At 53.1% G+C, this 26,447-nt stretch overlaps 3 protein-coding genes across 5 annotated transcripts; 1 reads left to right on the forward strand and 2 right to left on the reverse strand.

The window, feature by feature from the left end:
• Positions 1-266: 266 nt before the first annotated feature.
• On the reverse strand, positions 267-947 carry LOC125952832 (uncharacterized). The gene is made up of 2 exons (XM_049682566.1): positions 569-947; positions 267-483 (listed from the first exon to the last, which is right to left on the reverse strand). Exons 1-2 carry the CDS (start codon positions 896-898, stop codon positions 388-390), a joined length of 426 nt encoding a protein of 141 aa, XP_049538523.1. The 5' UTR covers positions 899-947; the 3' UTR covers positions 267-387.
• Positions 948-3,894: 2,947 nt separating this feature from the next.
• On the reverse strand, positions 3,895-13,938 carry LOC125952740 (uncharacterized). Of its 3 annotated transcripts, none has more exons than XM_049682422.1 (5): positions 13,769-13,938; positions 12,195-12,465; positions 8,515-8,613; positions 4,351-4,539; positions 3,895-4,268 (listed from the first exon to the last, which is right to left on the reverse strand). In XM_049682422.1, exons 2-5 carry the CDS (start codon positions 12,366-12,368, stop codon positions 4,056-4,058), a joined length of 675 nt encoding a protein of 224 aa, XP_049538379.1. In that variant the 5' UTR covers positions 12,369-12,465; positions 13,769-13,938; the 3' UTR covers positions 3,895-4,055. The 3 variants fall into 3 exon arrangements, with proteins under 3 accessions (XP_049538379.1, XP_049538370.1, XP_049538389.1); XM_049682413.1 differs by lacking the exon at positions 13,769-13,938 and adding an exon at positions 12,803-13,012; XM_049682432.1 differs by lacking the exons at positions 3,895-4,268; positions 4,351-4,539; positions 13,769-13,938 and adding exons at positions 5,142-6,799; positions 12,803-13,002.
• Positions 13,939-21,534: 7,596 nt separating this feature from the next.
• Positions 21,535-25,192, forward strand: LOC125956308 (uncharacterized). The gene is made up of 8 exons (XM_049688087.1): positions 21,535-21,969; positions 22,690-23,037; positions 23,124-23,184; positions 23,293-23,450; positions 23,552-23,617; positions 23,746-23,820; positions 23,892-23,951; positions 24,890-25,192. The coding sequence occupies exons 1-8, from the start codon at positions 21,535-21,537 to the stop codon at positions 25,190-25,192; spliced, it is 1,506 nt and encodes a 501-aa protein (XP_049544044.1).
• Positions 25,193-26,447: the final 1,255 nt, after the last annotated feature.

Here is a 26,447-nt window from a genome sequence, read left to right on the forward strand (position 1 = left end):
AAATACCAACACCGAGCCCACCACCAGCGGCCGCCAACAGCTGAACAGCAGCAGAGCAGTCCTGTCCTGGATGGCAGGCAGGCAGGCAGGCAACTAGGATCCAGATCCAGAGCTGGGGGGGTTCGGATAGCGAAAACCCCCGGCAGTAGCTGTACGAACGAATGTTAAATTATTGTATACCCCTGTTAGGTTAGGCAATGTACAGTACTCTCTTTACATACACGAAACACAGGTGCACACATACACACATACACACACAAACACACACACTTGAATAAATTATTCTTATTAATGATGGTTAGCTCAAAAGTAGCACAACAAAGTAGTAGCTCTACTAGAGGAGTTGCTTCACGGAAGGAACGGGAGGAGGAGGAGGAGAAGAGATTTTCAGGTGTCCAGCTCCTTCGGTACGTCGATCATCAGATGGTAACCGAACAGGGGCTGGAACAGGCGCACCAGCTGGGCGATACGCACCGACGTACGCTGCGGACATGAAGCAACAACAATGGAACATCAACTCAACAGCCTTTTCGATTCGACGCGCGACACCGAGTGCGTTCGACCTTACCCGGACCATATTGCCTAGCATGTTGCTCAGCCCGAGCGCCACGCTGGTGGAGGAGGAGAAGAGATCCGAGGCCACTTCCAGCGACACCCGGTTCCGGTTAAACACCGGGATCCTCTCGGTTGTCGTCGTCGTCGTCGTCGTCTTCTTGGTGGTGGTCGTCAGATCAATCGGGGATCCTTCCAGATCGAGTGGCGCATCGAGCTCGTTCGCCGAGATCGCTGGGGACGCGGTGGATGATGAGATGGGATAGGAGGTCACTCCCGCGATTCCCACTAGCAAGGCCACCGCGAACACCGGGATAAGGCACAGGATCTGCACGGGATTCCACATCGCGATCCGGTCGCACTGCTGTTGCTGACTCCACTGACTGCACGCAACTGCAGCTGCAACTGAGAGTGTGCTGCAGTTCACTCGAGCTGTGGCTGTGGCACGAGGAGGGAGCACCAGCAGACCTGCTGCTCTAGTCCATAGTACAGTTCACAGGTATACCAGGAGTTTGCAAGGGGGTTGCAGGGGGTTGCAGGGGTTGCATCAAGGTCGCCTAGGCCAGATTCCAGTTCACCGCGACCTACCGCCGTAACATGCGCGTCTGTGTGCGTGTGTGTGTGCACTCGCATGTCGCAGCAGTTGTCTTACCTTTGTGTCAGTTGTATGTGAAAGTTGTTCTGCTCGTGGTGTCCACTGTAGGGGGTTGCTGATGATGCTGAAGCTGAGAAGATTCGCTACCTGCTGCTGCTGCTGGTGATCGCTACTTCTAAGCTGCCCCCCCCCCCCCCCCCCCCCCCCCAAGGTCCAAGCAGGGTCCAAGGTCAGCCTGGCCAGGCTGACCTAGATGAAGCAGTCAGCAGCGTGCGCTTTGCAACGACCACTACTCCCGGACTCCGGAAGGACGCTCGATTTGCTCGATTTGTTTGGGCTCATTAGACATCGAAGCCTCCTTTCCTTTCCCCTTTGACTACCACTATCGCTACTATACGCCACTCTACACACACACACACACACACACATTCGCACACAATTGTGATAAGGAAGCAAATTTAATTTTAAAAAAAGGTCCATCAACATCTTCAGCAGATGGCCTCTAACTGCCGATTTTTAAGCATCCGCCAGTTTTAGAAAAGACGAGAGGGAACGCTTTGCTTTAGTTAAGCGGATTAAGTGTTGCTCGAGTAATTTTCTCTAAATTCTCTTATTCACGTCACATTCACATTCAAACTTTACATTATTTTAGAGGATTTTCTCGCCGGGCTCATTGCCGGGGTCTTATTTGAACATTTTTGTAGAAATTTTAAGCAAGTTCCAAAGTCGTATGTTTATGTATCTAAACGATGCCTGTGTATAAAAAATGTCGTTATAACTCGATTTTTAAATTTGCATTACGGGGTTTTTCGACATTTCTTAAAATGTATGAAAGTAATTCACTCCTTGGAAGGTGAACAATAACGTACAATATGACTGCTTGGGCAAAAGAAACAAACGTTTAAGCATAAAAACCATAATATTTGGATAACAATGGGAATAGGAAGGCTTAAGGGGGGGGCTTCGGTATTTTATTTTAATTATTCGCATTTACTTTTTATATTTTTTTATGAGTGGTTATTGTTTCAAGAGTTTTGTGTAAAATTTTGGGATCAATCGAAGCAAAACTGACAAAGATATGAATTTTTGAAAATCCGCCTTTCATATAAGGCTCAAAGCATTTCGCGACTTTAAGAGGGGCTTCGGTATTTTATTTTAATCCTCGCATTTACTTTTTACAATTTTTTATGAGTGCTTATCCTTTCAAGAGTATTGTGTAAAATTTTGGGATCAATCGAAGCCAAACTGACAAAGATATTGATTTTTGAAAAACCGCCTTTCATACAAGACTCAAAGCATTTCGCGACTTTGAATCGCGTTTTCCCAAAAACCAACGTTTTCAAAGACGGTGCCAATCGTAGCATGAAAACTACTGGACCGATCGATTTGAAATTTTGAACACATAATCTGTACACTATTTTCCAGGTATCCCCGTCGAGATTTTATAAAAATTGTTGATACTTTTTTTTAAATATTTTTTTGAATTATTAAAGTGTCGTTTTTTGAGGCAATATTGAAAAAAGCATCACTTTTTCAAATTCAAAAATCTGCCAAAAATCGAAAAATTGAAAATTTCACATGAAACTCAACGGAGCTACCTGGAGAAACTTATACTGTAACAAAAGAATATTCATTTGAATATATCTGATGACCCGGCATGTGGCTACGATGGGCACCGTAAAAAGTACATTTTTGCTAACTAGCCTTTTTAGATTGGATGCCATGAACGTAGTTTTGATCAAATCTTCCTCAAAATAGAACCAAATATTCTTGAAAAGTTGTAGTTTAATATGACAATATTTTGCAAAAATTAAATAGTATGGTTTCTTCACTAAAAATCGCCAAAAATAAGCATTTTTTTTAACCGAAATAACCAAAGCCCCCCTTAGGTTAAAGTCAATTCGTTTGCAACACTCGATTCTTTCTATCCATATCCTCTTTTTCGTATTAGGTCTTTTAGAAAAAAAAGAAAAAATTAAAACAGCTAAATGTAGCAGAATAAAAACTAAACCGAATGATTGGTTCGTGAGTTTTAGGCTTGGGGTTTCCGGGAAAAATCAACCAAACTGTCAACCATTTCCTGACAGGGGGTGCAAGATAAATATAAATGGGGCGATATACAAACACGCATCAGAAACTGTCCGGAACTCGGTCACTGCACAGCACCGTGCGTTTTGCTGGGAGCACCGTGTTTTGTATGTTTAGCCCTCACCTCAGAATAAGTAAAGTAAAGACATGACCATGGCCAACGGAGCACAGATGTCGTGGCAAGTGAATGGTGAATGGAACTTGATGGTGTAGAATGCCCTGGTGTAGAATTCCCCCCGCTTTGGGTGCCAGAAACGCTTCTCAATTTGGCGCCAACTTGGCGATTGAGCTTCAAGCAGCTTTTCGGAACGGAATTTCGGACCAAGAAAGAACGTAGCCTTTTTATCAACGAACAAAAAACAATAAAATAAAATAAAACACCAGGATAACAGCCACAGGGCACCACAACCAACAAAAAAAAACGCTCCGAGGACGCGCGGAACCGCATAATTGCATACCATCGGGCGCGTATTGACAGCGGAGCGTTTCGGGTTTTTGGGGACGGCGCGAGAGATCATGGGCCATGGGTTCGGTTAAGGAGTGCGCGCAGGTTATGCGGATTAAACAGCGTATATATTTATATATGGATGGATGGAGTAACTCACTTCCCCTCATCCCCGCTATCAATCACACCATTTTTTTCCATTACCTACCTAACCGCCTTAAGGATATAAAAAAAGGAAAAGGAAGATAACGTAGCTCGATATGTATTCGCCTGAGTTTTAACTGAGTTTTGAGCGGATTTCTGCTGATGATGTAGGTGATGAAGGGGGAGGAGGGTGCAATAAATATAGGATATTCACACACACACACACACGCCTTAAATCTCGTTAGCATCGGTGGCGGTTGACAGAAGGTCCAGCAGAAGCGGTGTTTCCCCGGCCGCTGGTGTCGTTGTTTGTGCCGCTCGGGTGGTGGTGGTAGTGCGCTGCGTCGTGGTCGTCGTCGTCGTCGTCGGTATCTCGATGGTCAGATGCTTGCCAAACAGTGGTTGAAACACCCAAAAGAACTCGCCAGTCCGACGAGCGGTGTTCTGTGTGATTACGCGAAGCAAAAAAAAAAAAAAGAACGGAACGGGTTAGAAGGAAGGAGGAAGAGGGGGTTACCACCCGTACCATGATGAGATCCCCGAACCGGCCGGATAGGTTGGTGACGAGCGTGAACGAGCTACCGAACAGCGCGTCCGGTACCTGGAGGGACACCTTCTGTCGATCGAAATCCGGCGTATCGTCGGTTGTCACCGGGATGGGAGCCCGCGTCGGATGGATCGCGTCCTTGACCGCCTGGGCCGACTGTTTGCTCGCCTACGCACGCGCGTAGTTACGAGAGAGACAGATAAAGTGAGAGAGAAAGAGAAAGAAAGAGAAAAAGCGCAAATGTCACTCCAAGGACTCTAACTCTCCAAACGACTTAGGACTCCTCCAAGGTCCCCAGGCCATGCCATGCCATCATGCGTTAGTCAACTACCACAGAGTGAGGGAACAGGGTACGGCGGGGCCAAACCATCCACCCCCTCCCCCCCGGGGCGGGGACCAAATATTTACAATTCGGACCGGACCGGGATCAGTTCACTCTTCGCTCTGTGTGACGTCATCTACTGAGCTACTGATTCCGATTCCGAAAAGGGGAAAGGGGTGGTGGTGCGGGATGGGATGGGATGGAGGAGGTACAAGTGAGGTGATAAAGTGAAGCGAATCAACGAATGAAGGAGCGGGCGGGTAATTTGTGAATAAGAATTTTTCTCCATTTATTAATTCCATTATTTACATTTCGTTATAAGAGTTACGGGGGTACTGTCAGCGAATGTGTGTCTATGTTTGTGTATGTGTATGGGCGTGCGTGCAACTCACCAGCACTCCAGGTAGCTAGATATACACACAAACATACATACACACACACACCCAAACAAGCACCCTAGTGTGAGCTCTACTTTCACCCTTTTTCCATCAGTTTTTTTTTTAATTTTTCGTTGTTTGTGTGTAAGTGTTTATGTATGTGTAAGGATATTACTAACATGTTTTCGTTTTACCACATTTGTTTTTCCGTTTCTCGCTCTACCCTACTTTTGCTCTCACACACACTCTCTGTTTCTCTTTCTCTCTCTTTCTCTCTCTCTCTCTCTCTCATACTTTCATTCTACATTATAGTCCCTATTTGCTCCCCCTCGCCTACTGCCACCCTTCCCACACCACACGCCTATCAGCAACGATTTCATGCAATTGCTAAACACTATTAGGCATAACAGATTCAACTAAACGAAACAAAACAAAACAAAAAACAACAAAAAAAGCAGAAAAAAACTTCAGCAGAAGAGCGAAACAAGCGCCCAATCTACAAATGCTACACCGTGGGAGGGCTGTGGGGGAGGGGGAGCAGGGGGTGAATGATGAGTATTGAATGAAAAGGGGTGCGCCAGGATGCGCGGATCCCAGGCTGAGGAGTCACAAATCGAAGCGCTGCCACTGTGTGTGTGTGAGCGTTTGTTAACAAAACAGTGGAGCAACAACGAACAAAGATTTTTTAAAAGTCAGAACAGACAGAGAAAAAGAGAAAGAGAGTGAGACAAGAGATAGAGTAAAAGAAAGCAAGAGAGAGAGAGAGAAAATAAAAAGAAAAAGAGAAAGAAAGAGAGAGAAAAAGAGAGGCAGCTGCTTGGCCTTGAATTTCTAGACGAGGCTGAAGAAGCTGAAGAATCGATCCCTTTTCCCTTTCCCCCCCATTCCCAGGGATGAACCGCTCCCCCCTATCTGGATTTACGAGTAAGGAATGGAGGGGGGGGGGGGGGTAGTGATCATATGGGAGAGCCCAAAAGAGGTGTTGGAGAGAGGTGGTTTGGGGGGTTGGCGCAGGTATGGTGGTGGCTATGATTAATCAACATAAATAAGAGGCATAACGGGGGGGCACCTAAACACCTCCTCCCCCGCGTCTAACGTGACGTCACGAGCACGTGTGTGTGTGGTGCCATCGCTATCTCTCTCCCTTTCTCTCTCTCTCTCTCATCTTCCGCTCTTGTATTGATTGTATGTTGTTCGTTCTCCCGGTCCTCCGGGGTTGATTGACGCGACGAGCTCAGGGGATGGATAATGGAAGATGATGGTGGTGGTGGTGGTGGTAGGGGTGGTAGATGAGTTACGCCGCCGTGTCGCCACCGTGTCGTTGCCGCCCACTCGTCTACTCGTCGTCATCGTCATGATCGCCGAGCGAAACCGTGTTGGAGCCACCGTGGCCACCGCCACCGGACGATCCGGACAGGATCGGTCCGGAGAGCTTCAGCAGCGACGAGACGATGTTGCCGAGCTGGGGCGCACCGCTACCACCGCTGCCGTGACCGTCACTGTCGTCACCGTGGCCGCCACCGGACGAACCACCGAGGAAGCTACCGCTCAGCGAACCGATCTTCGAGGTGATGAACTGCACCTTCGGCGTGATGACGGACGAGATCAGCGACTGGAAGTCCGGCACCGGTTTCGGTGGTTCGATGTGGTGCTGCTTGTTCTTCTCGATGTTGGCGTGGTCCAGCTTGTCGATGAAGCGCGTCTTCGCGTCGATGAACGAGTTGATTTTCTGTGGTTCGTAGCCGTTGTTTGTTATTGATGACACGTCATTGCGATCATCATGGTGATCGGTTTTTTTTTTTGGGGGGGAAGGAAAGAGGATTGGGACCAATGGGATGTGTGTGTGTTTGTGTGAATAGTATGGGGCGGGGTAGGGGGAAGGAAGAGTGGTGAGAGATTTGAATTAGTTCGAGTTGGACGCGCACGGATTCCTGGGCAACCAGAAAAAAATAGAGAAAATCGGAAACAAGCGGAAGCAGTGCAGTGCAGGGAGCAGAACGCGTGGTGGTGCAAGGTGGTGCAGGTTAGAGAGGAAAAAAAGAGAAAAAGAAAAAGAGCGAGAGAGAGAGAGCAGTACAGCGAGACTCACGAATTTTTGACTGGTTTGAAGTGGCGGTGAGGGGGAGGGAGGTAGCTCCAAAGATACCCCTCCCGCCGGTAACGGTGCTGACAGGCCTGTGGCCTTCACGAGTGAATGCGACAAAAAAAAAACAACTCACAAAAAAAACTCGAACAAATTTAAATTCGACCAACTGACCGACTGAACCGGGGGAGGGGGAGAAGGTCGCCACCGAAACCGATCCGGTGTGATCCGGTTTTTTTCTCGTGAGCCCGGTTTAGATTAGAACCAGCAGCTCGCAGCATCTGATCTAATTTCCAGCTCGTGGCCCGGAACGGTGGCCACGAAACCGTGGGCCGAGGGAAGAAAGAGGAAAGCAAGAAACGGGGGAGCGGAGAAGTCGTCGGAGAGGGCCGCGCGATCAAATTGGCGACTCTTAAAAACCCCCGTCGACTCGGCGAGGGGGGTTCGTCGCTTGTCGATGTCTTTCGATTTTTTAATTCGCTCTGTTGCTGTTGCTGTATTTTTTTTCTCCTGTGTTTTTTTTTTGCCGCTTTTTCTACCTGCGTGCACCGATTAGCACCGAACAGGTGCGGGGTTTTCTCACACTCATACACACACGCACGGACGCACGCACACACGGACGCGTTATTTCAGTCCGTGAGCGACGGGGACATGATAAAGCATCAGAAATGATTGAGCAAAAAAAAAAAACTAAAACCCGTTCAATGCAGGTGCGTGCGTGCGGTGCCAAGGTCATGTGTGTGTGTGTGTGTAACTGTGCGTGGAACGAGCCGTAGCGAAATGAGAGCAATCAACGGTTCGCTCTGCACTGTCATTAGCCAGGGGGCGAAATGACTGAGGGTCTCGATCTCAATCTTAATGGCCTCTCGCCTTCTCGCCAGCTCGCAAGCAGCATTTACAGTAATACGACAAAACCAGCAGCAGCAGCAACAACAACAACCCGCCAGCCAGTTCCAGTGTTAAGAAGCATCAGAAGAAGAAGAAGAAGAAGGAGAAAAAAGTGGAGGTTTGGCGCCGGCACCTGTCCATTGGCCGTCACCAAGCATACACCAATTAATCAACTCCACAAACCACCACCACCACCACCACTACCACTACCACAACCATTCGAAATTAGTTAGGCAGCGATGGTGGCGCATTAGTAGCCAGAGATTAGTTAGACAGAAGAAGAAAAAAAATGGAAGAAAAATGTCGTCGTCCCCCCAAAAAAAAAAAACAACAACCAAACACCGACGAAGGGGGAAGGTTAGAGGCTACCAGGGGTTTGGGCCTTGGGCTATTGCCTTATTCGACTTTTCGCGGGGGAGGGCGGTTAGGGGATTAGGGATTGAAAAGGGGGTTGGTTGGTTGGTGGTACTCACTCCAAACACGAAACCCAGGATCGCGTTCTTGGTCTCGTACTTCGGATCGGGCACTTTTCGCTTGTCACGGTCAAGGTCGTCTCCGATGATTGCCGCATCCTGGATTTATGCCGCCGCGCCATTTTGTTTGCGGGCCCGGGCGGGAAGCAAGAAAGAAAGAAAGGGGGGAAGAAAGACGCGAGGAATACAGAAGATAAGTACACACCTACACAGCGCGGGTAATGGGGGACTCGAGGGCTGGAAACTGTAGGAAACGGAAATCGCACGAACGGGAAGAGGATGATCGCGATCCATGGGGGAGGGGGTGCGATGTATGTCAAGAGCGCGAGGTCCCCTCCCCCCCAATGGAGAAATGTTGCATAAACCCAAAGCTCTTCTGTGTGCGTGTGTGTGTGTGCGTTTTGATGATCTCTCACTATCTCTCTCCATCTCTCTCCATCTCTCTCTCTCTTTCTCTACATAATCATCAGCAGCACGAGCAGCATGACCGCGTTTGGCGTGGAGTGAAAGCGAAGCTCGCAACAGTGAAAGTGAGAGCCAAAAAGCGAATCTCGCGATAATGGTGCATGCAAGCTAGTGTACAGGAGCACAGGAGTAGAAGAAGAAGGAGAAGGAGAAGAGGGGTGATGGAGGTTTTTTTTTCTCGTTTTCTTCGTTTATGTTTGAAGGGGCTACGAGAAGAAGCTCCCACTGATCTCGATTGGATTACGGCATCGTCCTGGGTCACAGGCTTATCTCTCTCTCTTTCTTTGTCTCTCTCTCTCTCTTTCTCTCTCTTTCGCTCACTCTCTCACTCTCACTCTCTCACTCGGTTACGTAGATTCGACGTCGAGTGTTGCCAAGATGAGATGCGAGCGAATGCTAATAGGCTGGCAGATGGTGAAGATGATGATGGTGGTGGTGCGCACCCTTTTCATCCCTCCTTCCTCCACCCCTTGTTCGGTGTCATCTTCAAGAGCTGCGTTGCGTTGCGTTGCGTTAACAGTTAACGCACGTCGCGTCACCTTGAGGGCTGTTGCTGCTGACAGTTTTCTCTCCCTCTCTCTCTATCTCCTGCGAGGCTCACGGGCTCTTCCTGCTCCAAGGAGTTGGACGCCGGCCCGGGGGAAGGGGGTTGGGGGCTGCCCGTGTTCCGATTGTATAATCGCGAACACAAAACACGGACGGACGGACGGACGGACGGACGGATCCACATAACGCACCCGTTGCCCCTCACCGCCTCCTCGTTATAGCTACCCTCATCATCCCCCATCCCCATCCCCTTTGAAAGAAATAAAACAAAAAAACCTCTAAATCGCACAACCGCCTTCGCTGTTGCCCCGGCACAAGGCCGATGACGCAGTGGAGGTAGTAGGAGGAGGAGGAGTCGGAGGAGGAGTCAGAGGAGGAGGAGTACTAGGTCACGTGGTCGTTATGTTCGACTCCGTTGAGCCACGCCGTTTAACGAGCCTTGCGGGCGAGGTGCGCGAACACTGCAGATTCTTTTACGTCACTCAAACCCAACAACACACACACACATGCGCACGAGTGAGCATAGCATGCGGAAGACCAGCCAGCCTGCCAGCCACTTGGCGGACCGAAAACCGCGATGAAACGAGCGGGAACGAAAAGGGCAAGTGGCAACACTGCAGTGGAGTGCAGTTTCCGTTTATAGTGAGATGCGTAACGCACCCTAACAAAACTAACCCCCCCCCTCCCTCTTCCACTGTTCCCTATTGGGCCTACGGAAGAAAGAATGAAAACAACAACAAAAAAACGCCCAAAAACCAAAAAAAAAACAACAATCCTGCGTTACCCAACCCTGCGCAACCGTTACGCAAACGGGGTGCAAACCCCGGGGGCTACGAGAGGGGGTTCAGCGGCCGCGGCCTCAATTTCGGCCTCGGCGGCGGTGCGGCGACCTTCAACTTACGATCGCGATCGAAAACCGTCACGCCGCCGTCATGAAAACGCGCGACGCGTCGCGTCGTGTCGCGTCGCGTCGCGTAAGAGCCTCACTCATCTTCTCATCACCGGGAGTGTTGCCGTTTGTGCCTGTGTGTGGCTCCATTTTCTCTTTCTTCTCCTCTTTCTTCGAGGAGGAGCTGCTGTTGCTGTTTCTCGCGTTACGTGCGTTACTATTGCAGTGATCGCGAGCGAGCGAGAGTACCGCACCGCCCGGTCGATGCACGGCGTGCATATATGCGTGTGTGCGTGTGTGTGAGAGAGACTTTGTTACGGAATCACACGTCGCCGACAGCTGACGTCGCGGGGGGAACAGCAACATCCGCAACCAGCAAGGACCGGGGACAAGGGGACCAAATAATGTGGGTCATAAAAATGTTGCCCTTCGCTGCACATTCAGCAGATTCAGGGGTGGTTAATACCCCCCGCCCTCGTGAAGGATTATTTGCACGGAACGCGAAAGGCACGTTCTACTTTGGGGTTCAACTTTCGTCCTGCCGGCCAACCGAGGTCAACCGAAACCGAGGGAGAAACAAATACACCCCAAAAGGGGGTGGGGAGCTGAGCAAGAGAGAGAGAGAGGCTGAGGTTGAGCAATCAGCGCAGCGTAGTGGACCAGAATGAAAGGGATCCCCCTCGTCCGGTCCTGCGCGAGTCGTTGTTGTCGAAGGTGGGAGGTTTTTTTTTTGCGCATAAAACATGCAAAACACACTCCACCGCTACAACACAGCTGCAGCACAGTAGTAGTATGGCCACTCGAAGTAAAAGGCACCCGGGCCCCGGTGTTGTGGAGTGCAGCAGCAGCAACACCACCTGCTGGGTGTACTGGTGACGCAAACGCTGCAAACGCTGCAATCGGCCAAGGCGCCTATCTCACCCCCACCCCCACAAAGAGAGAGGAAGGGGCCTTACCCAAAATGGAGCAATCGCCCGGGTTGCACTCGTGGAAGAGAGAGAGAGAGAGAGATGGAGCTGCAGCTTAATCAATCAATCGATAGGCAGGCAGCAGGCGTGGTGGTGGTGCCGGTTCTAGCTCGAGCTCGAGAACAACCCTCCACCCCCTCCCCACTGGGGTAAGGGGACGGTGCACACCGCACTCGGTGTCAACAGATGTGGGACCCCTCCCCCCTCCCCCCCCTAAAGCCCACAAGAAACCGAATCGAAACCGAAACCGGTTTTTGTGGGGCCGCATGGGGCCCAACGAAATTGGGCAACGGCCAGGGCGGGCGCGCGGGGTGGTAGTGGATTGGCTCAACAGCAAACCTGCCCGCCAGAGGCTTAAGGGGCGGTTGGCGTGAACTGCTGCTGCTGCTGCTGCTGCTGCCGCTGGTGCGCTTATGACTTATCTGTCCTACTTAGCGCGCAACCCCCTCCCCCGTTGCGAAGAGGCCACGTGGAAAGGCCAAACTTCCCCTCCTCACGCAAAGTGGGGGTTGCACTGAATACGCATATCAAGTACGGCACGACGCTGCTGATGAAGATGATGATCAAGTTGTTGATGAGTTGAGGCAGGCACCTTGCATAAACAATGAGCACCAATGAAGGGCCTCTCAACTCAGGGTGCCTCTTTTGCACCCCCTGCTTTTTTCTACCCGCCACTCACTATCAAACACACACGCGCGCACACACACGCACACACATATGTATATAGCTTTGGTCAGCAAACGGTCGAATGCCTAATTGAGGGGGTGTGGATTAAGAAGCGCTGCGCTGCGATGCGCGCATCAAACACTAACCTCGGATATGAGCGGATTGACGGCGGTGTCGGCTGACTCGGCCCCGACCACTGCGGTCTCTGCTGCTGCTTCGCCTCGCTTGACGCGCACGCCCGGTGCCGCCATCGCTAGCCCTGCACACAGGACGATGGCCAGCGCGACCGAGGCGCTGTTCCAGCTGCGGAACGGCTTCATGGTTTTTTAACTACTGCTACTGCTGCTGCTGCACGATTGATTGGAGGATGCTGACGCTGCTGCTGCTGTTGCTGCTATGAACTACTTCCAGTGATGACTGCTCGATCCGATCCGGCGTCCACGCCGGCGTTGTGATGTCATTTAGGGGATGGCGTTTTACGGCGGGGGATGAATAAAGAGAGCGATAACAGGAGAGAGAGAGAGAGAGAAAAAAAAGAGAGAAAGAAGAGAATAGAGAAAAGATAGAAAGATGGATTGAATGAAGGGTTCTGGACTTTGCTGGCTGCCTCCCCCGGCGTGACGCATACAACCCCCACCCCCCGGAATCGGGGGGTGGAAGTAGCACCCCACGCTGCACCCCGAAAAAGCAAAACAAAACAACAAAAAAAAAACGCCCCGGGAAAAAAACACGTCAACGGCTGCACTCTCTTTACCAAACAAGGTACTGGGTACTCGGTCCCTCGGAGCTGGTCGGAGCCGGATAAGCTACTGGCTGGCTGGCTGGCTCGCTGGCTCGCTGGCTCGTTGGCTGCTGACTGCTCGTCCGACTGACTGTCGGCGGACCGCGTGTGGACAAAGGTGTGTGGCTCTAACAGCTCCAAACACTCAAATGATTGCCGCACCAACCGATGGCGGGTGTTTTGCTTGCTTGGCCACATCTAGCCACCACTTGGCTGGCGGAGCGCACGCACGCGCCAGCACCCGATCGAATCCCTTCCCCTTATTGCAGCAAAACGGCACCCCCCGGGGTCCCCCCAGCCTCCGTCGATCGATCTCCGGCATCTCCGCATCGGGCTCCGCTCCCCCCATTTTGGGCCATTGGGGAGCCGAAGAGCCGAAGAGCCGTACCCGGCGGCCTACTACCATCACGACTGCCCACACACACACACACGCGCGCGGTTGGTGGGGTGGCCACGACGAGGCCCCGACGACGAGCGCCACCCGGTTCGGCTTCGGTTTCGGAAGCCTTTCACTCTCGGTTCACCCGATTTTCCGTACCGTCCGTACAGCCACCGAAGGCTGGACCAAGGCTGGAGAGGCCTCGGAGGCCCGGGCTTCGATCGCTACCATCCCCTACCCCCTCTCCCTCCCTCGACGTCGTCGTCAAGATCGGTCGCGTATCGGGGTGGCGCGTCGGGGTGTTCGGCCACCGCTTGGCCATCGTGGTGAATTTCACCCCCTCCCCCACCCCCTCCCCTTCCAGCTTCTTCGTCTTTTCCTTTCCCCGTTGGGTGGTGATGTGTGGTGAATTGGGTGGCCCTCACTAGGCCACCCCATTTAAGGGCCCCAGGAAGTGCCCGCACCCCCTAATACCGCGCACCCCCTCCCCCTTTACTGAACCTTCTTCACACGCAAGGACACACGCACACATACACACACACACACACACATACACTTACACGCTGAACAACGATAGATTCCTCGATCGTCCTCGATCGAGATCGATCGAGATTCTGGAAAGGAAATAGAACACACACAGCTTCCCCTTTCCCCCCCGTCTTTGGCGATATCCGAAGCGAGGCCGGTTGATTGGTTTGTTGGATTTGGATTGTGTCTTGGTTGTCGCTAACGGCGGTGGCGGCTGGTAAATGAATGCTTCGCTAAACTGGACGCCCGTATTTCTACCCTTTTAGACCCTCGTCTAGAGACCGCCGCCACCTGCAGGCTACGGAGGCTGCGCAGCCAATGTAGCACACGGCGAAGGGAGGGAGGGAGGAAGGAAGGGAAGGAAGGGAGGGAGGGAGAGCCCAAACATCTCACTCGCTCTCTCGCTCTCTCTCTTTTGCTTTCGCTCTTCTGCGATCACTTGCTTTTGCTATCTCTCTTGCTCTCTTTCTCTCTCTCTCTCGCTCTCTTTTGTACGACGGGGAGCGAGCAAAGTGGCAGAGGCAGGAAAGCGATGGAGCGGCGAGTGTGTAACGCGTCGAAGCGCATCGATCGCCAGATCGCCTTCGATCTCATCCACCCGGCCCGGGTGGATGCCAGGAAGATTACCGGGCGGTGATCCCACCACCACTCTACACCTCGTGTGAGCGAAAACAGCAAAAAAAAAACCGAGAGAAAGATAGAGAGGGGGCCAATTGGTTAATTTTTTTTTTTATTTAATTTTTTTTGTTAATGGAGTTTCGATCGATCAATCGACCGATGCTCACGAGCCAGGAGCATCAGGAACTAGGCACCAGGTATGGACAGGGGGAGGGGGTGCCAAAAAAGGGTTTTTTTTTGCATCCTTGCGTTGGCGTTCGCGTTCGGTCCAAGTTCATTTTTGGGGCCAAAAAACCACCAACCAACCAACCAACCGACCACGAAACCGATCGAAACCTTGTCCTCCTTCCTCCGCGGTGGGCGCGATGACGAGATGAGGGGATGGGGGTGACATGCAATTTCCCCGCGCCCGCTTCGATCCGCTAGCCACTTTTAACCGGGGAGGACCGTAACGCACCGTAACGCACTCGTATCCAGGTTTCCCGGACTAGTTCCATCTTCCCCTACCACTCCGAAGGTTACGTTCGCCCTCCTCTCGATTTTAGTGTCCCATCGATCACGGACTGCCTGGAGACGAATGATAAACGTCAGGCCGCAGCAGCAGCAGCACGGAACGGATACAATAGGTGCGCCGCCGGGCGAGGACGAAAGAGCTGGAAGAGCTTGCGGTGAATAGGCGACGAACTTTTGGGGGCGCGTTGCGTGACGGCACCAGACGGCCACATCAGTGACATCAGCGCCGCCGCCGCGGACCGAGAAAACCGCAAACCGAGGACCCCCCCGTCCCTCCACTCTCGGGAGTGACGGGCACATCCCGGGTCATCCCCCTACCGGGACCTGCGATGACGCAATCCTTGCCACAAGCTGCCGTCTTTCCGGCATTCCGACCCAAGGGACAGGTCATCAATCGCACAACATTATGCCGCGTGTCGCGACCCCAAGCCCCTGCCCTAGTGCTGAGCCACGACTAGCCCTTTGGGGACGCAATTCTTGCGATGATTCTTGCCCCGAGACGTGATTTACGGTACGCTCGATCGATCATCATCGATCTTCGTGGCGTGCGTCACGGCGTAATGCATAAAAGTGACGCCCTTTTCCGACGTTCGGTGGACAATATACAACGTACTCAAGATAGACAATCGCGGTTTTAGCTACCTGACTGACTGACTGACTGACTGACGGACAATCACTTGCAATATGCAATGCTTGGTTAGTGTTTTTCCTTTTTTGTTTTGTTTTGTCAACCTAGTGTTGAAGACTTCACTCTTGTCCTTTTTTTTTACTAATAAAACCATTAAGAAAAATGAAAATGAACACTTCAGTGATACTGACAGAGAACCATTGGCATCCGGTAAAAAATGCCTCATTGCCTCATTTTCTATTGTTTTTCCCAGTTGTAGTACCAGAAGAGAACAGATTTGGAGATAATTAATTTATTTTTTTACGTGTTTTAAAGGAATGCTGAACCTCTCAGGAGTATTGTGTAAAGTGTTTGGATCAATCGACATGTTGATGCTTTGTTTTCCTTCAACATATTCTTGTAAAGGTCAATTTTTTAAAAGCAAAAATGTCAAAACCATCACTTTTTCATCCATCAAAATGCTAACAAAAATTGGAAAATTGGAGATTTAACTGAGAACGCTCCTAATCTTACCAAAGAGTATCGATTTTTATTGATTTTATTCGATTATTTTCATTTTTATATAAAAACCACCAGCCTACCGAAAATATTCGAAAATTGGTGAAAAACCTTTGAAAAAATCCTTTAAAAATCCAACACATTTCTAGAAACTTGACGAAATAGTTTACGATAGATAAAGTGCAGAGTAAGTGTTCAAATGATGTCGAAAAGCTCTGTCCTTTAGCTTTCATTTGATGGAAAACGTTGGTCATCGATATTTTTGTCTGTTTCAATTCAGCTAATCTAAGAAATTTACAATATTCTTGAAAGGTTCACAGTTTCACTTTAAACAAACTTTAAATACGTCAGCATGGGCAGCATGTAAGCATACCTGTCTTCTGATCAGCAAGAGATCATTTATCACGGTCTTTCCGGTCGGCAATCGTTGCTTTAGCGATTCCCTGTTGGTACGACCAAGTATTGTATCGTTTCTCCTTGGTGGGTTTTCTCTACAGTGTCTCCGCTCGGCCCCGGGGACTATTGCAGATTGCTATCAGCTTCCAGTTAAGAACAATGTTTATTGATCTTCTTTCCTCCAAGGAGATGGAAAGGAGATCTACTTGGAAAATCCTTGGAGCTCCCGCGCTAAAGCTAAAAGGTCGTGCTTCCGCGTTCTGGGACCCTACCGATGCCGATGCCGATGCCGCCATTAGAATCTGCAGAAGGTCATCCCCTCTCTTGTACAACCCCTTGTGCAACACCTAGAAACCCAAGAGACGATGAAATCATCGTCTCGCAAGCGTTGGAGTAGTGCAAGAGTATTTTCTTCTCCTTTTACTTCTTCGTCTTCTTCTTCTTCTTCTTCCTTCTTCCTACTTCTTCTTCCTTCTGCTTCCTTCTTCTTCTTTTTCCATTCCATTCCTTCCGAAAGTGCAACCAGCGAAGGTTGCGCTGGAACCGGGAGTCCCGGGGTCCCGGCCAGCCTTTCTCTTTTGCGAGGTGCCCACCGAGGCCAGCGCACCCTTTTCGAGCTCAGGTTCGCAGGCAGCTGCAGGGAAGGGAGGAGGCGAGGCTTTCTTTTGTCGCCGTTGTTTTGTGACTCCCAGACCCCAGGGATCCCAGACATTCCCACACCGCAGCAGCAGCAGCAGTATGTGTGTGTGTGTGTGTGTGTATCTGTCGGTGTGTGTGTGTGTGTGATAATGGGCGGATCTATGAAGAATGGGCCACGGGTGCCTTGCTCCTTGACCCCAATGGCACAGAACACCCCAAAAAAGTGCAAGAAAGCAAATCTCACGGCCCCACGTCGTGTGTGTGTGTGTGTGTGTATGTGACCGAGGTGAGGTGAAAGAGACGGTCCTGGAGGGGGCTATCGACGTCATTAGCCTAGTCAGCGTTCGGCCATTGCAATCGATCCTTTCAGGCGCATGGGGCGGGGGGTGGGGGATGGGGGATCGAGGAAGGGGGGGGCTTGCAGCAAAACTGGTGCAATATCTGTCCGATCCGCGGTGCAGTGATTGTTGCTGACCTTCGGAGCGCGCATGAAACCCCCCCTCACCCCTACCGGGGGAAGAAGAAGAAGGAGGAGGAGGTGGAGAAGCAGACAAGTGGGGGGAGGGGTGGATCCGAGGGGGCCGGACAAGGCGTGCCGCGGAAGGGCCGGTGCATGTGTTTAATTGTAGATTTCACCGCCACCGTATGCGCCGATCGCCGATCGCCGATCCGGGGCCGGGTTCCGCTTCGTTTCTCCCTGAATTCCCTCCATCCATCCATCCCCTCAACCCCAATGTATACGAAAGACTGCAACGAACGCGCAGGAAACGAACTGCTACTGCTACTGCTGGTTACGCTGAATTTTGTGTATACCAAAAATGCGTTCGTTTTGTGACGCACGCCGCGCTGCGCTGGCCACCGACACCCCCCTTTCCTCCCCCCCCCCTACCCCTTTGTTTTATTTGCCGGGCGGGATGTCGACGGTGATGGTGGAATGTGCAATGTCTGCTGCTGGCTGGTTGTTCGCCCCAAAAAAACACATCAACATAGTGTCGACATCGATTACCTACCTACCTACCGGCACACAGAAGCACACGAAGAAGAAGAGGCGAGGAGGAGGAAGCAGCAGCAGGAGGAGGAGAAGGACGCGATACGATACGATACGGCTTTCGCTTCCGCTGCGCAGTTGATGGACGGTCCTATCCGGTGATGCGGAGTAATGGAATTAAAGTAAATCACGTACACACACACACACACACACGCGCGCGCGCGTGAAAAAGAGGAAAGGAAAGCGTAAGAGAGAGAGAGAGAGAGAGAGAAAAAGAGAGCACGCGGTACACGTGGAAGGTCTGGATGATCCGCCGAGAAAGGGTTGGTTGGTGTGGTTGACGAGGTGGGGGAGAGGGGGGGGGGTTGCGGTAGCGATTAGTCGCTTAATTGCCAACAACAACAACAACAACCTCCGCCAATTCAACAACAACAACAACAAAAAGAGCGTGAAAAGCGCAACTCCCGAAAACAGGGCCAACGGCAACGAGCGCGCGCGCGCGCGTCGCTATTACTCAACACGCACTAACACACACACACACACACACACACACACACACACACACCCGGAATGCAACGCGTCAGCGATCAGCCGGAGCCGGAGATTTTGCGGATTCGGTTTTTGGGGAAATTTGCGATGCTTGAAACTGGAACGATGCAGCGTGCGCACACACACACACGTGCACCGAGAGGGATTATCAAACGCGACGGAAAAACGACGACGACGACGACGACGGTGGTGGCGACGGTGGCGTCCTCGACTCGATCGCGTCACAGTCCGGTCAGACACTGATATCCTGGTACCGCGCACCGAGAGGTCGAGGTCCAGCGTGAGCGCTCGCGCGCCTGCTCACTTCCGGAATGACAATCCACCCCTCCCCGATCCCCCCTTCCGCCCACCATCCGCGTTCGTCGCCACCGCGTGGCATGGAAAGCAGAAGCAGAAGCGGCGAAGGTGTCGGTGGAGGAAGAGAGGGAGGTGGGGGTGGGGGTTAGGTGAAAGGTGTGATCGGCGCGATGCGACGCGACACCACACCGTACCGCATATCACAACTACCATCACCATTTCTCCAACAACAACAACAACTAACCGACGTTTCGGCGTCAACGTCGCTCCCGTTGGCGGACGAAAAAAATCGGGAAAGTAAAAGGGAGGTTCGTCGCTTGCAGTCATGTTTCTTTTTTGGGGGGCGAGGCGTTGCCAGTCGCTTGCCACACACACACACGCGCGCGCGCGCACGATGGACTGTCAAGGTCGCACCGTTTGGAATGGAGGCGATCGGGCGATCAAAAAAAAAAAAAAAACAACCAAGGCGAGAACCAAGGTCTCAGCCCACCCCAATCCACTCCCCCTTTCCTCTCCTCTCCCCGCCCGAAGTGTACCATCCCTTTGAGCCATGGCAGCCATCGAGCATCGAGATCACGGGACATCAACCTTCAAGGAATGGATCCGTGAAGGGAGCCCTCTCCTCCGTCCCGCTCGAAGCCGCGTGGCCCTTAGAAGGCCACACACACACACACACGCGCACACCAGCCAGGGCTTGGTGCTGGCAATGGCAACGGCAAAAGAGAAAGTGCACGTGAGTCAGGCTCCGTTTTGGATTTCCGATGCTCGACGACAACGACGATGACGACGACGACGACGAGATCGATTCAGCGCCCCCATCCCCCATCCCCCAGCTCCCATCCCTCGACGGAGGCATTCAAAAAAAAGCCGCTGACCCTCGACTCCCTCCGAAACCCCGCCTCTGAAGGAACTCTAATTCTTGGCTGGCTGGCTGTCTTGCTGTGACCAGTGAAAGTGCCATGATCGCGATGTTGCTGCATTGGAGCATTGGAGCATTTGGGTTTTTAGATTTCCATCCACGTGGCGTGAGGTCGGTCCCAACGCGAAAGTCACCAGAACTTGCAGCGCGCGCGATCGAGTTCGTTGAACCTTCCGTTTTGTTTTTCTTTTTTTTTTTGAAGCCCCTGCTTCCGCTCCCACCAGTCCACCACCTTCCAAGAGGGTGTGCATGTGTGTGTGTGTCGATGACAACGGTTCGGATCGGATTCGAAGGCAATTGGCCGTTCGACGACGACGACGGCCGGAAAACCGGTTGCCATTAGAGGGAGGGGGTGTAGGGGGTGCAGGGGGTGTTCGATCGCATTCTAAGGGCCCGAGCGCGTGCTGGAGACACACTGCTAGATTTCTGGATCGGGGAGGGGGGCAACTATCCTCCTCCTGTGCCCCTCTGTCCGTCGGTAAACCGGATACCCGCATGCAGGGCATTACATCGTGGATGGGAAGGAGGGGAAGAGGGGGGGTTGCAGGTGCTCACGCAAGAATGTGGGCGGTACACCGGTTTTCACTTTCAGACCGCTACGCGAACGGCGCTGATGTAATCGCAACCACCACCCCGTACTCCCCCCTACCCCCATATATAGAACCACCCTGCCGCAGTGAGCGAGCGAGTGGGAGGGGGCGGTGGCCTGTCACATGAAGGGACGAGGCAGGAAGGAAGAAAAACGAAGGGGGACAGAGAGAAGGGTGGCATTTGATTGCAACAAAATTGCAGAAATGGCAGACCACCGAGGCTGGCGGGTTCGTCGTCTGCCACAAGAAGTCACCTCTGACAGCAGTGAGCACCACCACACCACTAGGACGGGCGCGCGGGCCGGAGATGTAGGCCAACCGAAAAACGGGGGCAGCAGTCCCGGGCGACCCTGCCACTCACTGACCTGTACCCCTCCACCACCCCTCCACCACCCCTCCACCCCTTCACCCTTCGAGCTAGGTAACTGGCGTCTAACGGCGAAACTTCCGGCACCCCCTTTACCCCGGTGCGTGATTCGTGCGAAAGGTGTGTGCGCGTGCGTGCGTGTGTGAGAGAGTGTGTGCGTGCGTGCGTGTGTTGCCGGTGGCCCGGTTAGCGCGTTCGTTGTGGGGCGCTCGCTAAGGTCAGGTCAGGGGTAACGGGGTTTCAAACCCCCAACAAGGGGTAGGTAGGTAGGTGGTCGCTTGTTTAGAGGGTGTGCTGGAGGGGGTGGTGAGCACTTGGAGTCGTTATTGAGACCCAAGACTGGGTGTCTTGGGACGAGCCCATCAGCCGTTCGAGCCGCGGGAGAGAGAGGTTGTGAATGAATCGAAAGATGCGCACACACACGCGCACACACACAGAGCTCATTGCGCCCGTACCAATCGATGCGGAACTGCATCGCGAATTGCGCGATTGACTGACCGCTTGGCGCTTGCTTCACACACAAACCGAAGGGGATGATATTGCAACCCCTACAATCAGTCAATCATCGATCGATCGGTCGCCGATCGGTGGATCGCCATTTTGGCGCAAGGGGTGGGAGGGCAAAGCCATCATCCCTTGCGCCACCATCCCTTAAAATTGTCAACCATCCCCCGCCAAGGAACGAAAAAAATGGCTTTAAAAGGCCATCTGCCCGGGTCAGAACCCTCCATAGTGTATGCGTGCGTTTGCCGCTACGGAGTCCCGGCTATCGTTTCTCCTGCGAGCTCCTCCTGCCATGTTTGTATCGGAACAGTTGGTGCGAAAGGTGGTGATGGTGGCAGTGTTATCCTGCGGTGTTCTGTTTCCTGCCGCGGCCAACAATCAACCACTCAACGTCAATGGTGCCCGCAGTGTCACCGAGCAGAGGCAGCGGCAGCGGGAGGATCTGCGGCGTCTCGCCACGATCGGTTTGCTGTTTGGTGCGATCGAGACGGAGGCTGCCGTGGAGCGTGCTGTTGGGCGGCAGCTGCGTGACCTCCGGACCACGCAAGGATCACCGCACCACCAGCAACAGGCTGCTCTGACCGGGCTGACGAGCGTCCTGGAGCGGGGCCGGATCGCGCTCGAGCTGCTCAATCACGGGCTGGAGCTCGCCGCCGCACCACCACTACCCCGGACACTGTCATCGTCCGGTGACTATCGGCGCGAACTACGCAAACGATCGCAGCAGGTGAGGTAACGAACGCTGCAACACTGCAACATCCGATTCGGCACGGCGGGGTGGCCCCTCGCGTCCCGATCATCGAGCGATGATTGATGACGCGCACGGTCGCGCGGCCCACTAATGTGCGCGCCCCAACTTCCAAATTCGTTCCGCGCACCGCGTGTACGCGTACACGCTTTCACCATTGCGTGCGTGCGTGTGTGTGTGTGTGTGTGTGTGTGTAGCTAATTCGCGATTGGCGTTGTTGCGACACTTCTCGCGGCAAACAACGAAACTAAGCTGCTGCTGCCGCTGGTGCTGCTGTTCGATCACTCGCCATCGAACCAATCAACGATGGCCGCCAAATGGTGAAATTCTAATTTATTTCGCCGCGCGACCTTCCCTCTCTCTCTCTCTGGTCTAGTCTGTTGCGTGTGTAGGTTTTTTTGTTTTGTTTTTTTTTTTGGGGGGCGATCGAAATCGGACCACTTCCACCATCAACACTGTCCCCATCATCATCATCATCATCCAGGAGGTTCGTCGCCTGCATAACGCGAAACGCATTGTGTTGAAGTCTTTTGTTTAGCTTGCTCCTGGCGAGGGATGGCATTGCGGGATGCTCGTTCCTGCTCTCTCTCTTTGTTTCTTATCTCAAATGTGTCGTTTCATTCGCTACTCCTCCCACCATCCCTCATCCCCTATCCCCCATCCCGTCATATCGCTTCCGATTTCGAGTTCCGATCGCAGAGCGTACCGAGGACGATCCGCTTAACGGCTCGCAGTGATAGCAACAGCAATGGAACCAACATCACCACCACACCGCAGCAGACGCAGCAACCACCGATCGAGCAACAGGTGGAGGAGCAACTGGAACAGATGCGCAACCGGCTGGCCACACGCATCAGGCGCACCGTGCAGCATCTGGAGCAGCAGCAGCAGCAGCAGGGTGCCGGTGGGGGAGGGCTCGACGTTACCCGCCTCGACATTGCGACGGTGCAGCGCCTCCTGGCGCAGATTACCCCCCCGTCTGGTACCACCGGTGGCCACTGGCGGCGCCGCCGCTTCCAGGATCTGCTCCAGAGTGAAGGGCTGCAGGTAGGTAGCATCTACCATCCACCCCCTCCCCAGACCGAACTCCCTTGAAATCGAATCCCCTTCCATTCCTTCCTTTCTTCCTTTAGCAACACATCGAGCGACTGTTCCGGCGACGCCAGGATGCGGATGGTGGCGTAGCAGCAGAAGGTGAGGGTGAAACGGAGAAGAAGAAGAAGGAAAAACAGACCAACGGAAAGCAACAAGAGCAGAACGAGCTGGCCATTTCGGTGGAGGGTGTGGCGACGAGCGGGGAAGACGAAGAGTCATCTTCCTCCGCTTCCTCGGAAGAGCAGGACGGTGGTCCCGGTGGGCTGGTCGGGCTCATCGCGAGCCTCAGTGGTGGGGGTGATGAAGGGTCCGATGTCGGTGCCCTCATCGGCACCCTCTCCGGTCTCATTACCAATCTGTTCGGGGTAGGTAGGGGAAGGGGGTGCGAATTTTTACCCCGAAACTAACTCCCCTAATTCCGTGGTGCGCTCTCTCACACACACACACTCTCTCTCTCTGCTCTTAGCCCGGCGGACTCGACATTCCGGGGCTGCTGGGAACCGGAACATCGCTCATCGCGGGACTCCTTGGGGTAAGCAACCCTTAACCTAATCACACCTCGATCGGCCTCGATCTCGGCGCTCGCTAACCCGATCGCTAACCTCACTAACCTCTCAACCCCCCCCCCCCTCCTGCACCCCCTCCGTCGCCGTCGTGCAGGGTGATGACAACTTCGGCAAGGTGCTGGGCAGCTACGTCGGTATCGCCATCGAGGGGCTATCCGGTGGCGGTGCGGTAAGTGTGTACAACCCCCTCATCGAATCACCCCTCACTCCCTCGCTCTCTCTCTCTCTCTCTCTGCTCAGGATATGAACGGTGCATTCTTTGGCAACTTCCTCGGAGCACTGCTGGCCGCCCTCAGCTCGGTAAGTGCTCGGTCCGTCTGGGATGTCATGTCGAGGGGCATGTGTCGTCGTCACATTGTTGCACCCCCGCTTGAGAGGGAGAGGGTGCACAACTTTGCGCAACTCGTCCCGTGCAGCAGCAGTAGTAGCAGTAGCAGTGTGCATTACAGCTGCATCTAGTGTGCAGATTGGATTTCAACAATGCATCCGTCACCGCTCATCATCATCTTCGGGCATCATCGTCGACCTCTGACACTCCGGTACACACACGCGCACGGCTGTAATGAGGCTGATTCGCTTGTGATGAGTGCCACGCGAGCCATGAAAGTCAGTTGCGGTGGCGCCGGGTGGTCGACGTCGTTTGTCCGTCGCTCGTTATGCTGCCACCTTACACGACCTCCCCCCCCCTCCCCCTCCCCTACGGCCTGCTGATGAGGGGCATGCGAGCGAGCGAGCGAGCGAGCGCGAGCGGCGTAAGCAATGCATGTAATTTACAATTAAGTTGTGAAACTGCTGCTGCTGCTGCTCGAGAAGCGGTAATCGCTGCCAGTGTTTGCGCAGAGCAGAGTGCAGTTCAGGTTACAGGGGTTGACGTGCTGCTAGCTGCTGATGATGATGATGATGATGGCCGAAGAACGTTATTGTCCCAATCCGATTAGGCTGATGATGATTGCGCACGATTATTGGTTGGTTGGTAATGGAAATGGCCAAACCATTTTACCCACACCGCTGGGAGGGGGCGCGTGCGCCTGCGCGTACGCTTGGTGCAATAGAGCGCACACAAACACACACACTTGCGCGCGCACACGTGCGCACACACGTACGCAGTGAAATGAGATATTGTACTAGGCTCTCCAATGCCGTGCGTGTGTGTGTGGATGCGTGTGGCGCAATGGAATGCACCACACACACGCACATGCATCTGCTCCTCCTCTGACTGACCCCTCTCCCCCTCGTAGGATCCCGAAGATGAGAGTTTGCCGCTGCGGCCGAAGCTGTTCGTCGAGAACTTCTTTAGCGGGCTGCAGGAGGCAAAGCGCAAGGATGATCCGCAGGAAGGCGGCGACCAGGGGCAACACCCGGGCGGTTCCGGTTCCGGTTCCGATCTGTTTGGCTTCATCACGCACGTCGTCTCGTCGGTCGTCGGTGGCATCACCAGCCTGGTGCTGAATGCGTCCCTCGGTTCTTCGGGCGGCTCGTCGCAAGGTTCCGTCGATGCATCCGGTGCCTCGACGTCCGGTTCGTCCGGTGGCCACCGTTAGCGTCGCTCATCCCCCTTACCCTCCTCCCTCTAATAAAGATTTTAGCATTTTAGAGAACGAGATCTCGAAACAGAGCAACAACAGAGCAAGATCATCCCCTTTGTTTGATCTATCCGAAAGAACGCACGGTGGTGGCCCTCGTGCGGCGCGTTTGGTCATCGAGCACACACACAGACACACACTGAGTCTAGGGGTGAGTTGAGGATGAGTGGCTTTTGTCAGTGGAGCGGATCATCTGGTTTTGGAAGAAAGACCACCGGCCACGTACACAGATATGAGGGAAAAAGCAAAAGTAAAAGAGAGAGAGAGAGAGAGAGAGAGAGAGAGAGAGAGAGAGAGAGAGCTCGGTGCGACCACGTTAATAGTCTGTTTGCGCTGGACGATGTCATCGCTCGATTCGTTGTTATTGCTACCGTGTCGCTACCGCCATCAACGACACACACACACACACGCACGCGAGCGCACACCTGTTGCGCGGTGTGTCGACCAAACATGATGATGATGATGATGGTGATGACGGTGCGATGCTGTTGGTTTAATCGTGTTGCGTAAGATTAATGGGATTTTATAACCAGCTCGACACCAACCGACCGAAGGGTAAGGGGGGGAGGAGGGGGGTGTAAAACCCCGAAAACAGAAAAAACCACCGGCCAGGGGCTGGGCCCCTTCTCCTTACACCCCGTCATCTACACCTTCGCTGCTGAAAGGATAACGCGGTGACGACGGTGACGGCGACGTCGTCGGCGAATCCAATCGGCGAATCCATCCCCAACCGCTCCCGAGAGAGGCCACTAGGGGAGGGGGGGAGGGTGGTTTTTCGGGCGCAATTAGAGCGCCACGCGAAAGAAAGCGCTAAATGGAGCAAACAAGCGCAAGGGAGCTGCTGATGTTTGGGGGTTGCAATGAAGAGGGATGGTGGTGGTGGTGGTGGTGTTAGTGGTGACAAACAAATGGCGAATGGCCATTAAAGTGCCGTCGCGTGCAACGTCGTCGTCGTTGAAAAAGGCACTGTCATGATGGCCGATGGAGACATTAAACATTGTTTTTATCGTGGAGGTCAGTGGACGGGGTGGACTGGGCTGGGGGGAGTGCTGGTTGAGTGATAAATGCAGGAGCGGCAAACTGGTGGTGATCTACCGGTGACCAGGAGCCCTGTACGGTGCTCCGAACTCCGAACTTAATAGAGCACTTAGCGTACTCTCCTCCCCCGCGGCCGGGGCCACTAAGGGGATGAAGATCGTTGCGGTTGCGTCTT

The sequence above is a fragment of the Anopheles darlingi genome, chromosome X, assembly GCF_943734745.1.
Source record: "Anopheles darlingi chromosome X, idAnoDarlMG_H_01, whole genome shotgun sequence".
Lineage (NCBI taxonomy): Eukaryota > Metazoa > Arthropoda > Insecta > Diptera > Culicidae > Anopheles > Anopheles darlingi.

Excerpts from the sequence above, each read along its gene's own strand:
- LOC125952832 (XM_049682566.1), bottom strand. The coding sequence starts at position 898 with ATGTGGAATCCCGTGCAGATCCTGTGCCTTATCCCGGTGTTCGCGGTG. Across the intron at positions 484-568 it reads TGCTAGGCAATATGGTCCGG|CGTACGTCGGTGCGTATCGC; the intron begins GTAAGGTCGAAC and ends TCATGTCCGCAG.
- LOC125952740 (XM_049682422.1), bottom strand. The coding sequence starts at position 12,368 with ATGAAGCCGTTCCGCAGCTGGAACAGCGCCTCGGTCGCGCTGGCCATC. Across the intron at positions 8,614-12,194 it reads TCAATCCGCTCATATCCGAG|GATGCGGCAATCATCGGAGA; the intron begins GTTAGTGTTTGA and ends GCATAAATCCAG. Across the intron at positions 4,269-4,350 it reads GGTTCGGGGATCTCATCATG|AACACCGCTCGTCGGACTGG; the intron begins GTACGGGTGGTA and ends GTAATCACACAG.
- LOC125956308 (XM_049688087.1), top strand. The coding sequence starts at position 21,535 with ATGTTTGTATCGGAACAGTTGGTGCGAAAGGTGGTGATGGTGGCAGTG. Across the intron at positions 23,038-23,123 it reads TCCAGAGTGAAGGGCTGCAG|CAACACATCGAGCGACTGTT; the intron begins GTAGGTAGCATC and ends TTCTTCCTTTAG. Across the intron at positions 23,618-23,745 it reads TCATCGCGGGACTCCTTGGG|GGTGATGACAACTTCGGCAA; the intron begins GTAAGCAACCCT and ends GCCGTCGTGCAG.